Consider the following 13,783-nt stretch of genomic DNA (forward strand, 5'->3'; position numbering starts at 1 on the left):
TGTGAAGGGATGGGGGACCCGGGCGGTGGCGGGGGACGGGCAGAGCCCGTCCCCCGCCACCGCCCGGGACCCCCATCCCTGCCAAATGAAGGAGATGCTTCGCCACCGGACCCCCATGGTGATGGTGGTCTGGACACATTTAACCCCTTTGCCAGCCCCCGAGGGCTGCTGCAGCCCCCTCCCCTTTTTTTTTTTTTGGCAGGGACGGGGGGGGGGGGATGTTCCTGAGCCCCCACCGGGGACTTTGCCCGGACCGAACCGCGGGCACCGGTAGTGCCCGGTGCTGCCAGGCTCCCTGCCAGGAGGTTGGGGCTCGTTTTATGGCCAAGTCACCTTTCATCCCTGGAGCAAAGGACACCGGGGACAAGGTGGGGGCACAAGGAGCCCTTGGAGACACAGACCACCCCCCCACACATCCCCCCCCCAGAGCAGGTGCTCTCACCCCAAGGGACCCCCGCCGGCACAGCGGGTCCAGGTCGGTCGTCCCCGTGGGTTTATGGTGAGGTTGGTGCCACCCCCCCAGCCCCGCACTGGATCCTTCCCGTGGGGTTGGCGTGGGGGGGGGTCTTTGTGCTGCCAGGGACCCCCATCATCCCGTGCCAGCGCGGGAAGAACGACCCAGCTCAGCGCTGCGGATGGTTCTTTATTTCTCCCCCCCTCCCCCGGACAGGGGCAGTGCCCGACCCGCAGGCACCGTGGGGCGGATGGCGGGGGGGGGGGGGCACGGCCGGGGGTCTCCCCCAGGGGACACGGAGGTGTCCGGGCCAGGCAGGGCAGAGGGAACCCCCCGGGCAGGGCTCGGTGGGGACCAGCGCGGCACCTCCACCTCCCGCCGCCCCGGCCCCTCCTCCTCTGCGCCCCACAGACCCCCCCCCACGGGTGGCACGAGGGTCCCTACCCCCCGCGCCGCCCCCGCGCCAGCGTGCAGCACACTCCCTGAGAAGCAACGCCCGCGCGGCTCCGCGGCGAGGCACGACCCGGGGGGGAGACCCAGCGCCACGTCCGGTGGGCACGGTCGAGAGCAGTGGCCCGTGGCGCAGCCGGGGCTCTGGGCACGGCCCCCCCCGGGGCTCACGCCTGGCTGCACCGGTGCCGGGGGGGGTGACACCCACCCTCCTGGGGCTGCGGCGGGCTCAGGGCGCGCCGGAGAGGTCGTAGCGGTAGGTGGTGATGGTGCAGTTGGCCAGGCGGCCGTAGGCGGTGGGCAGGACGTAGCGGCGGTGCCGGCGGAAGCCCAGGCGCTCGTAGAGGGCGCGAGCCTCGTGCTGCAGCATCAGCGTGTTGAGCACCACGGCCCGGCAGCCGCGCTGCCGCCGCGCGAAGGCCAGCACGGTGCGGCCCAGCGCCGTGGCGATGCCCAGGCCGCGGTAGTCCTTCCGCACCGACATCCTCTTCAGCACCAGCTCCCCGACGGCGCCGTCCTCGGCCGGCCGCACGCCCACCATGCCCACCACCCGCTCGTCCGCCTCCGCCACCCAAAACCGGGCGCCGACGCTCTCGGCGTAGGCGGTCCCGATGTCCCGCAGGTCGTCCCCGAGGCAGCGGTCGATGTAGGCGCTCCAGGCGCAGCCCAGGAGGTGCCGGGCCAGGGCCAGCAGCAGGGTGAGGGCCAGGACGGGCAGCAGCAGGGAGCGGGCGCTGGCGAGCAGCAGGCAGAAGGTGCAGCCCAGCGCCAGCAGCGCCCAGGGCTGACGCAGCACGTGCAGGCACAGCGCGGGCGCGTACTCGCTCATGCCGGTGGCGAAGACCTCGCGCACGGCCTCGGAGTCCTCCTCGCGGTACGGCCGGATCCGGTACTCCGCCATGGTGAGCGCTGGGGCGGGAGGCGGAGGGGGGGGGGGGGGCTCAGCCCCGGCAGGGCTCCGTGGGGCTCGGGGGTCCCGCGGCCCCAGAGGGCACCCGCTGCCTGCGGGGCCGGGCCGGTGCGGGTGGGGAAGCGGCTGCCCCCAGCCCCACGGACCCGACCCCCCCGCGTCCCACGGACCGACCCCCCCGGGCCCGTCCTGCCCCCCCCCATCCCCCCAGGGACCCTTCCCCACCACCCCCGGGACTGACCCCCCACCGAGCCCACCCCGCTCGCACCCCGTGGGCCCCCTCAGCCCCCACGGTCCCGGCACCCCCGGACCCCCCCCCGGGACCCCCCATGATTCCAGCACCCCCCGGCCCCCCCATGGTCCCGGCCCCCCCAGACCCCCTCCGGTGCCCCCGCGTGCCCCCGGCCCCGCCCCCGCTCACCGCGCCCTCCGCCCGCACCGCGCCGCCGCCAGCGCCCGCCTGACGCTCACAGGGGTCGCGGCCCATTGGCCGCCGCGCCTGCCGGGGGCACGCCCCTCCCGCCGCCACGAGCCAATAGGCGCCCAATGAGGGGCGGCGGGGACGGACCAGCGGAGGGGAAGGAGTGACGCTAGTGGGCGGGATAACTGATCACGTGGGTCAACTATGGGCGGGGCAGACTGGGAGCGCGGTCGGGGCGGAGCCAAGGGGCGGAGCCAGGGCGTGGAGGCGGGGCCACCATCTCCGGAGGCGCCATTGACCTTCAGGGCAAAGGGTGGGCGGGGACTCGGGTGGGCGGGGCTTGCTGGCGGCCCCGGGCTGCGCGGGGGCGGGGCCTGTCCCGTCCCGTTCCCCCCATCCCCGTCCCGTCCCGTTACCCCCGCCGCGCCCCCGTCCCCATCCCCGTCCCCGTCCCGTCCCGTTCCCCCCATCCCCGTCCCCGTCCCTGTCCCCATCCCCGTCCCGTCCCGTTCCCCCCGTCCCCGTCCCGTCCCGTTCCCCCCGCCGCCCCCCCGTCCCGTCCCCACGACCGCAGCAGGCGCCGGGGCAGCACAGCCAACTTTACTACGAGGCGTCCCGCACAGCGGCGACGCCGGGAGCACCCGCTCCGGCCCCGGCCCCCCGCGCCCTCCCGGCCCCGCCGCCGGCGCAGCCTCCAGCCCCCGGCCCCCGCGCCGAGCCCGCGGCCCCGGGGCAGCCCCCTCCCCCCCCCCCCCCGCCAGGAGCCCCCGGTCACGGCGTGCGGCGGTGGGCGCGCAGGCGGCGGAGACGCTGGCGCCGCAGCCGCAGCGGCAGGTCCGGGGGCAGGCGGGACCCCCCCGACAGCCGCCCCCGCGGCCGCTGCCGCCGCTCCCGGGCCAGTCGGAAGCTGCAGAGGGTGGGCACGTTCTCGTAGGAGACGCGGCACGGCTGCGTGGCCGCCTCGTAGCCCTCGGCCCGCGCCGTCACCTCGTACTCCCCCGGGTTCAGCAGCCGCCAGTAGTCCCCGTCGAAGGCTGCGGCAGCGGGGCGGGGGTCAGCTGCCCCGGGGGGCCCGGCCCCGTCACTTGTGCTCAGCCCCAGCCCATGCACATCCCCATCCCCTGCTCCCATCCCATCCCCGTTCCCAGCCTCATCCCATTTCCATCCCCATTTCCATCCCCATCCCCTCCCCATTCCCAAATCCCCTCCCCATCCCCTCCCCATTCCCAAATCCCCTCCCCATCCCATCCCCATCCCCAAATCCCCTCCCCATCCCCATCCCCATTCCCAAATCCCCATCCCATCCCCTCCCCATCCCCATTCCCAAATCCCATCCCCATCCTCATCCCCATCCCCTCTCCAGTCCCCTCCCCATTCCCAAATCCCATCCCCATCCCCATTCCCAAATCCCATCCCCTCCCCATCCCGTCCCCATCCCCTCCCCATTCCCAAATCCCCTCCCCATCCCCATTCCCAAATCCCATCCCAATCCTCATCCCCATCCCATCCCCATCCCCTCTCCAGTCCCCTCCCCATTCCCAAATCCCATCCCCAGTCCCAGCCTTGTCCCCACCCCACCGTACCCGTCCGGACGTCGTGGTTGATGCCATCCACGGAGATGATGGCGTTGGCGATGCCCTGCTCCGTGTCTCCGTCCCGGACCACCCCTTTAATCCCACGGTGCACCTGGGGACCGCGGGCCGGAGCGGGTGTCAGCAGGGTGGGCGTGCAGGTGGCACACACACATGCACACACACACGTGCACACCCATGCGTACCACCCTCAGTCACACCCAGCGCTGTTTGTGCCCAGAGCCCGGTGCAGGACACGGTGCCACAGTGCGTGCAGCAGGCAGTGCACACGTGTGGCACAGGCGTGCTACAGGCAGCTCCGGCACACCAGGCACACGCACCCTGCACGCACGAACCCTCACAGGGAGCGCACGCACCCCGTGCACGCGCACCTGCCACACGCGGTATGCACGAGCACACGCCTGCCCTGGGCACAGGGGCACTCCCCGCGTGGAACGCACACACGCTGCAGGTCGCACACGTGCCTTGCACACTGAGCCCACGCTCTGGGAGGTGCAGGGGGACGGATCGAGCCTCGAGGGAGTTTGGGGATCCCCGAGCCGTGTCCCGCTCCCACCTGCTTGGCCCCTGCCGAAACCCCGACCCCTCCGCGCCCGCGTCCCCTGCGGGACCCCACAGCGTGTCCCCCCCGGGACCACGGAGCCACCCGGGGGAGTTCCCCGTCCCGGACCTGCTCCATGTAGAGCAGCAGGGACTCCCGGTTGTTCTCCCACTCGGCCGGCAGCTCGGAGGCGTGCGGGAACTTGTCGCAGGAGAGCTCCACCGTGATCTCGAAGCAGTTGGTGTGCAGGTAGCTGAAGTCATTCATGCCTGTGCCGGATGCGGGGGTGTCAGGGGGGGTCCTTGGCCTCCCTCCCTCTCCCCGCGCCGGCCCTTCACTCACTGCCGGGCACCGTGTGCCAGTTGGCCCCGTTGATGATGTTGCCGAAGCGGATGAAGTCATCGTAGTGGCAGAGGCGCCGCTCCTCGCTGGCCATGGCCAGGTTGGAGGTGGCGTAGACGGTGGCCAGCCAGCGGAAGACCCCGTCGTCGGCGGTGGGGGTCAGCTCCTGCGCCTTCCAGTAGGTGCGGGTCATGTCGAAGGGGTAGGTGACCACCAGCTCCCCCCCGTGCAGGTTGGCGCTCAGCACGAAGGGGTACCGCTGCATCCAGTCGATCACCGCCCGCGTCTCGGGGGCCACCTGGGGGGACCCCACATCAGAGGGGGCCGTGGTGGTTCCCGGCAGTGAAACCCCCCCCCCCCGCCGGGCCAGGGCAAAGGCTCCCAGCACCCCCTCCTCGGGGCACACGGCTGAGACCCCGTCCGTGCAGCCCCCCCCCCACGGGTGGGCATCACCCAGGCACGCCGGGGCGGGAGGAGGGGCAGGTTTTGGGGTGCCCGCGGGGCCGGGCTCACCGTGGCGTTGGCGAAGGTGTAGTACTCTGGAATGGGGATGTAGTGGTTGGGGAACTCGTGGGGCACCAGGTCGTTGTCCTCAGCGTCCCACAGCACCGTGTTGAGGTCAGCGAAGTTGTGGTTGAGGTCGATGCCCTCGTAGGTCCAGCGGCCCATGGCCCAGCCTGACAGCTCCGAGCCCTGCCGGGAGACGGGGTCACCGGGGACCGGTGCCGGGACGGCCCCGCGGCGGGTCGGTGCTCAGCGCCCCGGGGCCGGGCAGCCTGACCCTACCAGCTTGTACGCGGTCTCGTAGCCGTCGGGGTTCATGGAGGGCAGGAGGTGGATGCGGGTCTCGGTGACCAGCTGCACCACGCGGGGGTTGCCCAGCCGAAACTCCCGGCACAGGTACTCCATCAGGTTGAGCAGCAGCTCCCGGCCCAGCACCTCGTTGCCGTGCATCCCCGCCACGTAGCGGAACTCTGGCTCGCCTGCCAGGCACAGTGCGCGGTGGCGGCGGGGGCACCGGCCGCCCCGGTCCTCTATGCCCCGTGCCAGCCTGGGCATCCCCGGCAACTCTGTCCCCATCCGCCAGCACCAGCCTGGGTGTCCGCAGCCCCCCCGTCCCCATCCTGCACCCACCTGGGTGTCCGCAGCCCCCCCGTCCCCATCCTGCACCCACCTGGGTGTCTGCAGCCCCCCGTCCTGCCTGGGTGTCCGCAGCCCCCCGTCCCCATCCTGCACCCGTCTGGGTGTCTGCAGCCCCCCCCGTCCCCATCCTGCACCCACCTGGGTGTCCGCAGCCCCCCCGTCCCCATCCTGCACCCGCCTGGGTGTCTGCAGCCCCCCCGTCCCCATCCTGCACCCACCTGGGTGTCTGCAGCCCCCCGTCCTGCCTGGGTGTCCGCAGCCCCCCGTCCCCATCCTGCACCCATGTGGGTGTCTGCAGCCCCCCCGTCCCCATCCTGCACCCACCTGGGTGTCTGCAGCCCCCCGTCCTGCCTGGGTGTCCGCAGCCCCCCGTCCCCATCCTGCACCCGCCTGGGTGTCTGCAGCCCCCCCGTCCCCATCCTGCACCCGTCTGGGTGTCTGCAGCCCCCCGTCCTGCCTGGGTGTCCGCAGCCCCCCGTCCCCATCCTGCACCTGCCTGGGTGTCTGCAGCCCCCCCGTCCCCATCCTGCACCCACCTGGGTGTCTGCAGCCCCCCCCGTCCCCATCCTGCACCCGCCTGGGTGTCTGCAGCCCCCCCGTCCCCATCCTGCACCCACCTGGGTGTCTGCAGCCCCCCCGTCCCCATCCTGCACCCACCTGGGTGTCCGCAGCCCCCTGTCCCCATCCTGCACCCGCCTGGGTGTCCGCAGCCCCCCCGTCCCCATCCTGCACCCGCCTGGGTGTCTGCAGCCCCCCCGTCCCCATCCTGCACCCACCTGGGTGTCCGCAGCCCCCTGTCCCCATCCTGCACCTGCCTGGGTGTCCGCAGCCCCCCGTCCCCATCCTGCACCCGTCTGGGTGTCTGCAGCCCCCCCCGTCCCCATCCTGCACCCGCCTGGGTGCCCGCAGCCCCCCCGTCCCCATCCTGCACCCGCCTGGGTGTCTGCAGCCCCCCCGTCCCCATCCTGCACCCGCCTGGGTGTCCGCAGCCCCCCCGTCCCCATCCTGCACCCGCCTGGGTGCCCGGCCAGCCCAGCTGTCACCTCCCGCAGGGCACCTACCCACTTCGTGCTGCCCGGGGTTGTCGGAGATCTCCATGACGTACATCTTGAGGCCCAGGTAGCTCTTCCCGATGCTGTAGACGCGGGTGATGTCAGGGCACTCGTCGTTCACCCGCTTCATCAGCTGGGGAGGGCGCAGCGCTCAGGGTCAGGGGCCAGGGGCACCCCAGGGGTGCGGAGACCCCCTGCCCCACACCGGGGTGCCCCCAGGGGTGCAGAGACCCCCCCACCCCACGCCGCGGCCGCAGGGCAGGCACCTTTCTCATCTCCTTGTAGTTGTGATGGCGGAAATCCAGCTTGTCGGTGGGCAGGGGCTGGCTGTGCCAGGCGTAGATGTTGTTCGGGTCTGCGAGGAGCCGGGTGGGCACGGGGGGGACACGGTGAGAGATCCCGGACCCCAACCCCGGGGACAGCCCCGGCAGAGCGTGCCCGTCCTGGGCACCCGTGGGTCAGGGCGAGGGGCAGCGGGCAGCAGCAGCGGGCAGCAGCAGCGGGCAGCAGACAGCAGGGACCCACCTGGCAGCGGGCAGCCCAGGATCTCTGCCCGTAGGCAAATGGTGCCGTTCTGGAACCAGGTCTGGGGGTTGATGCGCAGGTAGCGTGCCACCACCGGCGAGGGCAGCAGGTTGAGCACCGGCGTCTCAGGGTCCTTGTTCCCAGGGAAGACCTGGGGGGGATGCAGCCCCTGCGGGTCCCTGTGCTGGCAGGGGGGACCCAGCCGGGGGCTGTGGGGATGGGGGGTGCAGCAGAGCCGCTTGCCGGGGCCCAAAGAGTTACAGGCGGCGCAGCCGCGTCCGGCCCCGGCCTCCCCTGGCCCCCCTCCAGCCCCTAATGAGGAGCAGACACAGGGCTGCGGGGGGGGAGCCAGGCCCCGCCAAGGAACAAGAGCCCCAACGGTGCCGCAGGGTCTGGGGCGCCCGCGCTGCTCTGCCCCCCAAACCCGTCACCCCAGCACCCAGAGGGGAGGGTCCCCGGCGCGGTCTCCAGGGATGAGCACAGGGACCCCCAAACCTGTCCCTGGCACAGGGACCCCCAGACCCCCCCAGCACAGCGCTGGCACAGGGACCCCGAGCGCTGGTACCTGGGCTGGCCGGGGGAGCAGCACAGCCGGCTCTGGCAGCCCCCACGTCTCACACCTCCTCGCACACGCGCATGCACACCCCGCGGTGCTTGCACACCCCCTCCGCCCTCACACGTAGGCATGACCCTGCGTGCGCAGCGCTCGCACACGTGCACCCGAGCACCAGGCTGCCGTGTTCGCCTTCGGGCACAGCCGGCCGTGCCACGCAGCGCCGCGCACACCTGCGCGTGCCCCCGTGGCGCTCACGCGCGTGCACCGGGGGAGCCTGGCAGGCGGCCGGGGCGGCAGCCGGGGACAAGCGGCCTTTGTGCCTGGTGCCCGGGGGGAAGCGCTGGAGGATGCTCGCGGGTGGGGAGGCCAAGGGCAACAGAGCCGGGTCCCAGCCCAGCGCCAGTGCCAGCCGCATGGTTAACCCCCCCGGCACGGTTAACCCCCCCGGCACGGTTAACCCCCCCCGGCACGGTTAATCCCCTTGACACGGTTCACCCCCTGTGCCCTCGCTCTGCTTGGGGAGCCGGGTGGGCTGAGGATGCCAGGGGGGTCCCCACTCCCACCACCCCTGCTCCCTGTGGGCACCTACCGCCTCCTCGGTGCCGTTGCGGCATGGATGCCACGTGCGCGTGTCGTTGCTGACCTGGACTTTGTAGGACGTCACCCAGTCGTACCTGCGTGGCGGAGAGGGTCAGTGGGGTCCCGGCCCCCCGCCCGGCCCCCCGGGGCTGGCCCTGCCCGGCGCCTTACGTCCAGATGGAGTTGAGCCCCTGCGTGATGACGCCGGTGAAGTTGGTGAGCTGGCGGGCATCCACCTCCAGCCACTGCTCCGTGTCCTCCTGCCCCGCGCACCAGCCGCCGTCGTAGAAGTCCCCGTCGTACAGCCCTGACTGCGGGGGGGGGTGTCAGGGACGGGAGGGGGACGCAGGGCCCTGCCTGGGGCACGTCCCCACCACCCCCGTGCTCCCGGACGGTCCCACGAGTAGCTGCGCCCACGCGGCAGCGGCACGGCACCGGCACCAGGACGGCTCTGAGCTGCGCAGCACCACGTGGCCGGGGGACCCAGTCCCTGGTTTAACGGGACCCTTCGAGGGGCCGTGGCCACGTTCCCCCCGAACACGCAGACGGATCCGGTGCTGCTGGCAGGCCTGGCTCCCACCGGCCACGGCGAGCCTGGAGGGGTCCATGCTGGATGGCCCCTGCTACACGTGTGCCATGCACACGCCATGCACACAGCACATACATGCCATGCACACGCCATGCACACACCGCACACACCATGCCCAGCACACACATGCCATGCACACGCCATGCACACGCCATGCACACAGCACACACACGCCATGCCCACGCTGCACACGCCATGCCCAGCGCACACATGCCATGCACGTGCCATGCCCACAGCGCACACACGCCACATGCCATGTAAACATGACACGCACGCCATGCACGTGCCACGCGCACACCGCACACGCCACGCACACGCTGCACCTCCTACCTGGATGTTGAGGCGCCCGCGGTGGGCGCCCAGGCCGTAGCGCTTGTCGCTGGAGGCTCGGAGCTGGGAATCCAGCACCCGCAGGGACTCCAGCCCCAGGGGGGGGCACTCTGGGGGCAGAGCAGAGGGGGCCGGGCTCGCTCAGAGACCCCCATGCACGGCTGCCCCCGCACAGGGGTCCCTCCCCCAGGGCTGCCCGCGCCCCTCTCTGTGTGCCCGAGGCAACGCCTGGCAGCTCCCGTGCCGTGCCGTGCCGTGCCGTGCCGTGCCATACCGAGGACACGTGCCCACCCGGCGAGGCGCAGCAGCCCTGCCTGCACCGGCTCCCTGCCCGCCGCCCACCGCGGCCCCGCTCCCAGGCTCTGCGGGGCCAGACCCGAACACGTGGGCGAGACCCCAGGCTCCAGCCCCCGGCACAGGAATGTAGCCGGGCCCCGCGGCTACGGCCACGACCGCAGCCACAACGGCAGCCAGGGCGAACCCTGCCCCATGTCACGCGAACCCCGCTCTGCGTCACGCGAACCCCACTCTGCGTCACGCGAACCCCGCTCTGCGTCATGCGAACCCCACTCTGCGTCACGCAAACCCCGCTCTGCGTCACGCGAACCCCGCTCCCCGTCACGCAGAGGGGCGGGGAGGACGGCAGAGGCGGGGGGAGCCCTGCCAGCGTCCCCCATCCCCACTGCAGGGTGGGGGGTGCCCGCACACGCGCGTGTGTGTGCAGTTCGCGGGGGGTGTTTCTGTGCTCACACACAGGGCGTGTGCACAGCGTTGCTGGTTGTGCGTGTGCAGGGTGTGCATGTGTGACAGCACAGGGACCATGCGTGTGTGATGACATGTGTGGTGCGAGGGTGGTGGCTGTGCCCCCCCCGAGCGCAGGAGAGGACTGGGGCTGTTCCCCACATGTGTGGGTGCACGTGCCAAGAATTGCGGGTGTGCACCCCAGCACCGAGCACCCGGCTCACGCTGGACTTGGTGTGTGTGCATTGCACGGAGGCGTGTGGATGGCACGGAGGCGTGTGCACAGTGCGGAGGTGTGTGCACACGCGTGTGTGCAGCCCCACAGGCCCCTCTGCCCCCTCCCTCGGCGCTCAGCGTACGTACGAGGCTCCTGCGGAGCAGCCGTGTCCTTGGCCGGAGCCTTCGGCTTCTTCTTCACCACTTTCTTCCTCACGACTTTAACCCGCACCACCTTCTTCCTGGGCGCCGGGGCTGGAGGTGGGCAAAGGGACCCCCGGGGTGGTGGGGCCCGGGGCCACCCACGCAGCACCCTGGGGCCTGCCGGCCCTCGGGGACACACGCGTCCTCACACGCCATCGCCCCCGCACACGCACGCACCCCCGCACTGTCCCCAAGGCTCACGGGGACACTCTGGGGCACCCCTCACCCTACACACGCTGCAGCACAGCCCCAGAGGTGTGCGCGGCCCCCAGCACACGCACGCACACACACACGCACGCACACACGCATGCACACATCTGCACACGTGCACACACTGCACAAACACACAAATGCAAGTTGCACACGCACAGAAACTGCAGAAATGCAGAGACACACGCAGAGTGCACACTCACACATGTTGATGCAGATACACAGAAACTACACACACGTCCATACTTGCACGGACACACACGCTCACACGGCCAAACACACAGAGACACGCGCACACACACCCCCGTGCACACACACTTTAAGCCACTCCCCTCCATGCACACTTGTGCGCACACATTCCTCTGCAGAGTTGTGCACAGCCATACACACACACACACTTGTGCACACAGCCGTGCACACACACTTGTGCACACACGTCCCTGCACACGGGTGTGCTCACACCCACACCCCACACCCCCCCCAGCGCACGCCCCCCCCAGCCCCCCGCGGCTCCTACCTTTGGCCCCGGGCCCCCCCTCCTTCGGCCGCCCGCGCTCGGGGGGGCCGGGGCTGGAGGGGGCTGCGCTGCCCGGGGCCCCCCCCGCCGCGCCCGTGGGGGGGGTGCCCGTGGTGCTTTTTGAGGTGCTCGCCCTGGTGCCCGTCGGGGGGGCCGCCCCGGTGCTTTTGGGGGGGCCCGTCGCGGTGCCCTTCGGGGAGGTCGGTGCCGTGCCTCTCGGGGGGGCCGCCCCGGTGCGTCTGGGGGGTCTCGTCGCGGTGCTTTTGGGGGGGCCCGCCGTGGTCGGGGGGGGCCTCGGTGCCGTCCCTCTCGGGGGTCTCGTCGCGGTGCTTTTGGGGGGGCCCGCCGTGGTCGGGGGGGGCCTCGGTGCCGTGCCTCTCGGGGGGGCCGCCCCGGTGCCTTTGGGGGGGCCCGTGGCGGCGCCTCCCGGGGCGGCCCCCGCGGTGCTCCCGGGGGTGCCCATCCCCGTGGCGGCGGGGCGGCCGGGCTCGGCGGGGGTGGCCGCCAGCCCGCGGGGCCGGGGGGGGCTGCCGGGGGGTGCGGCCCGGGCGGGGGGCGGCGGGGGGGCCAGCAGCAGCAGCAGCAGCAGCAGCGGGGCGAGGGGCAGCCCCAGCATGGCCGCGGCGGAGCGGAGCGGAGCAGCCCCCGGCCCTGCCTGCCCGGCGCTGCCTGCCCGGCCCTGCCTGCCCCGGCCCTCCCCCGCCGCTCTCACCGCCCCTCCCCGCCCCCGCCCCCCCCGCCTGGCCGGGACCCCCGGTGGGGGGGGAGGGGGGGGAACGGGCGCTCGGGGCTGTGGCGGAGCCGGGCCGGTCACGCACGGTCCCCCCGCGGCCCCGGGTGGGCTCCCACCCCCGCCCCCCCTCTTCTCTCCCGCTGAGCCCGTCGCTGCCCCCCAGCAGGCAAAGTGCCTCTGCCCGCACCTCTGCCCGCACCTCTGCCCGCATCGCCCCGCCGGGCCAGGCAGGGTGGCAGGGCGGGGGTCCCGCCGGGCTGCCCGGGGGTCTTGGGTAAACCCTTCCCCCGCCGTGTGCCCGGCTGCTCCCCCCTCGAACGGGGACACCGGGACCAGCCTGCTCACCCCGCGGGCCTCGCACCGTGCCCCCGCCGTGTCCCCACTGCCCCAGCACCCCGCAGTGTCCCCGCCGTCCCGGCACAGCCGGTGTCTGACCCTGCTCCCGGGGCCGAAGGGCAGCAGCCGCTGAGCACCCCGGGGCCGATCCTGCCGGCAGCCCCGACGGCGCTGTGCAGGGGAGGGGGCTGCTGGGGACCGACACGACGACGCCCCGGGGGACGCATCCTGCCGGCTTGGGGCCGCTCGCTGGCCCCGGTCCCACGGGAAACCCGCGGTTCCTTCCTCCACGCGTGCAGCAACGTGCCGGGGCACCGGGCTGCGGCCGGGTGGCTCCGCGGCGGCCGGGCACGGGGTCGCTGCTGCCCCCCCCCCGCCCCCGGAGCTGCCCGCCGGGCCCGGCGCTGCGGGGCTGTTCCCGGAGGTTTCGCCGCCGCCGCCGCCCTTGCGGGACCGCCCGAGCTGTTCGCACAGCAGTTCTGGGAGCAAACCCCCCCGGCTGGGCTCAGCTGCTCGGTGTGTCCCCCCCAGCCTGCTCCGGGGGCGGCCACGGCTGCACGCGGGGCCGGGGGGGCGCTGGGGACCCCGTGGATCCCGGGCCCCGGCTGCTCCCGGCCCCGGCTCCCCCCGCCGGGAGACCCCCGAGCGCGTCCCGGCCGAGCCCCGGCCGTACTCCCCGCCAGCCAGGGCGGGGGGGGGGGGGGGGGCTGCGGGGGGGGCTCCGCCATCCCCGCCCCGCCGCAACCGGCAGTGCCGCCGGCCGAGCCCGGGGACCCGGGAGGCCCCGGGAGCCGCCTGCGCGGAGCGGTTCCTGCCCGGGCTCCGCAGCCAAGTCCCGGCACAGAGCAGGCGCCGAGCAGCGGGGATCCAGCCCCGACCCCCCCGGCCGTGCCAGGCGGCGGGGGGTGCCCTGCCCGGTGCTCTGCCCGGGAGGGACCCCCGGGGAAGGTGGTGCCCGCCGTGCCCAGGGCATCTCCGGTGGGACCACGGGAGCGGGGCACCGGGCACGGGCACTGCCGCACCGCCGTGCCAGCACCGCCGCAGGTGTGCGTGGCTGGGCCCTGCCCAGGTCACCTCCATGCCGTGCCCCGGCTGGAGCCTGCGGTGGGGTTTGAGGTGTGCGCGGTGCCGGAGCCGCTGGCTGGGCAGCGCTGGACTCGCCGGATCGTGCAAGTTCGGCACCACCTGGGCTGCTGCCGTGGGGAAGGAGCGAACGGAGCACCGCAAGGACGGAGGAACGGGAAGGGGCCAGCAGTCCAGTGGGGTGCCCAGGGTGAGGGGTGGGGGTCTGGGTTGGGGTCCCACCAAGGGGGAAGGTCTCTGGGTCCTGCCTCTACCCCCA

General features: G+C 73.2%; 2 protein-coding genes across 3 annotated transcripts; both read right to left on the reverse strand.

Moving 5' to 3' along the window:
• Nucleotides 1–513: 513 nt before the first annotated feature.
• On the reverse strand, nt 514–2,525 carry LOC129206177 (probable N-acetyltransferase camello). 2 transcript variants are annotated; one of them, XM_054824974.1, is made up of 2 exons: nt 2,383–2,525; nt 514–1,813 (listed from the first exon to the last, which is right to left on the reverse strand). In XM_054824974.1, the coding sequence occupies exon 2, from the start codon at nt 1,803–1,805 to the stop codon at nt 1,134–1,136; it is 672 nt and encodes a 223-aa protein (XP_054680949.1). In that variant the 5' UTR covers nt 1,806–1,813; nt 2,383–2,525; the 3' UTR covers nt 514–1,133. The 2 variants fall into 2 exon arrangements, with proteins under 2 accessions (XP_054680949.1, XP_054680948.1); XM_054824973.1 differs by lacking the exon at nt 2,383–2,525 and adding an exon at nt 2,236–2,297 and having other exon boundaries at nt 515–1,813.
• Nucleotides 2,526–2,804: 279 nt separating this feature from the next.
• Nucleotides 2,805–12,119, reverse strand: CPXM1 (carboxypeptidase X, M14 family member 1). The gene is made up of 14 exons (XM_054824956.1): nt 11,373–12,119; nt 10,589–10,696; nt 9,485–9,594; nt 8,737–8,876; nt 8,576–8,660; nt 7,431–7,581; nt 7,172–7,260; nt 6,915–7,038; nt 5,497–5,693; nt 5,224–5,403; nt 4,711–5,008; nt 4,498–4,637; nt 3,819–3,921; nt 2,805–3,269 (listed from the first exon to the last, which is right to left on the reverse strand). The coding sequence occupies exons 1-14, from the start codon at nt 11,986–11,988 to the stop codon at nt 3,007–3,009; spliced, it is 2,604 nt and encodes an 867-aa protein (XP_054680931.1). The 5' UTR covers nt 11,989–12,119; the 3' UTR covers nt 2,805–3,006.
• Nucleotides 12,120–13,783: the final 1,664 nt, after the last annotated feature.

Source organism: Grus americana, chromosome 4 (assembly GCF_028858705.1).
Source record: "Grus americana isolate bGruAme1 chromosome 4, bGruAme1.mat, whole genome shotgun sequence".
Classification (NCBI taxonomy): domain Eukaryota; kingdom Metazoa; phylum Chordata; class Aves; order Gruiformes; family Gruidae; genus Grus; species Grus americana.

What these genes read in the sequence shown, in the direction of transcription:
- CPXM1 (XM_054824956.1), bottom strand. Translation starts at nt 11,988, where the DNA reads ATGCTGGGGCTGCCCCTCGCCCCGCTGCTGCTGCTGCTGCTGCTGCTG. An exon ending in GCGGGCGCCTCAACATCCAG is followed by an intron (nt 8,877 to 9,484) that starts GTAGGAGGTGCA and finishes CCCCCCCCGCAG; the next exon opens with TCAGGGCTGTACGACGGGGA. An exon ending in GGGCTCAACTCCATCTGGAC is followed by an intron (nt 8,661 to 8,736) that starts GTAAGGCGCCGG and finishes TCCGCCACGCAG; the next exon opens with GTACGACTGGGTGACGTCCT.
- LOC129206177 (XM_054824974.1), bottom strand. Translation starts at nt 1,805, where the DNA reads ATGGCGGAGTACCGGATCCGGCCGTACCGCGAGGAGGACTCCGAGGCC.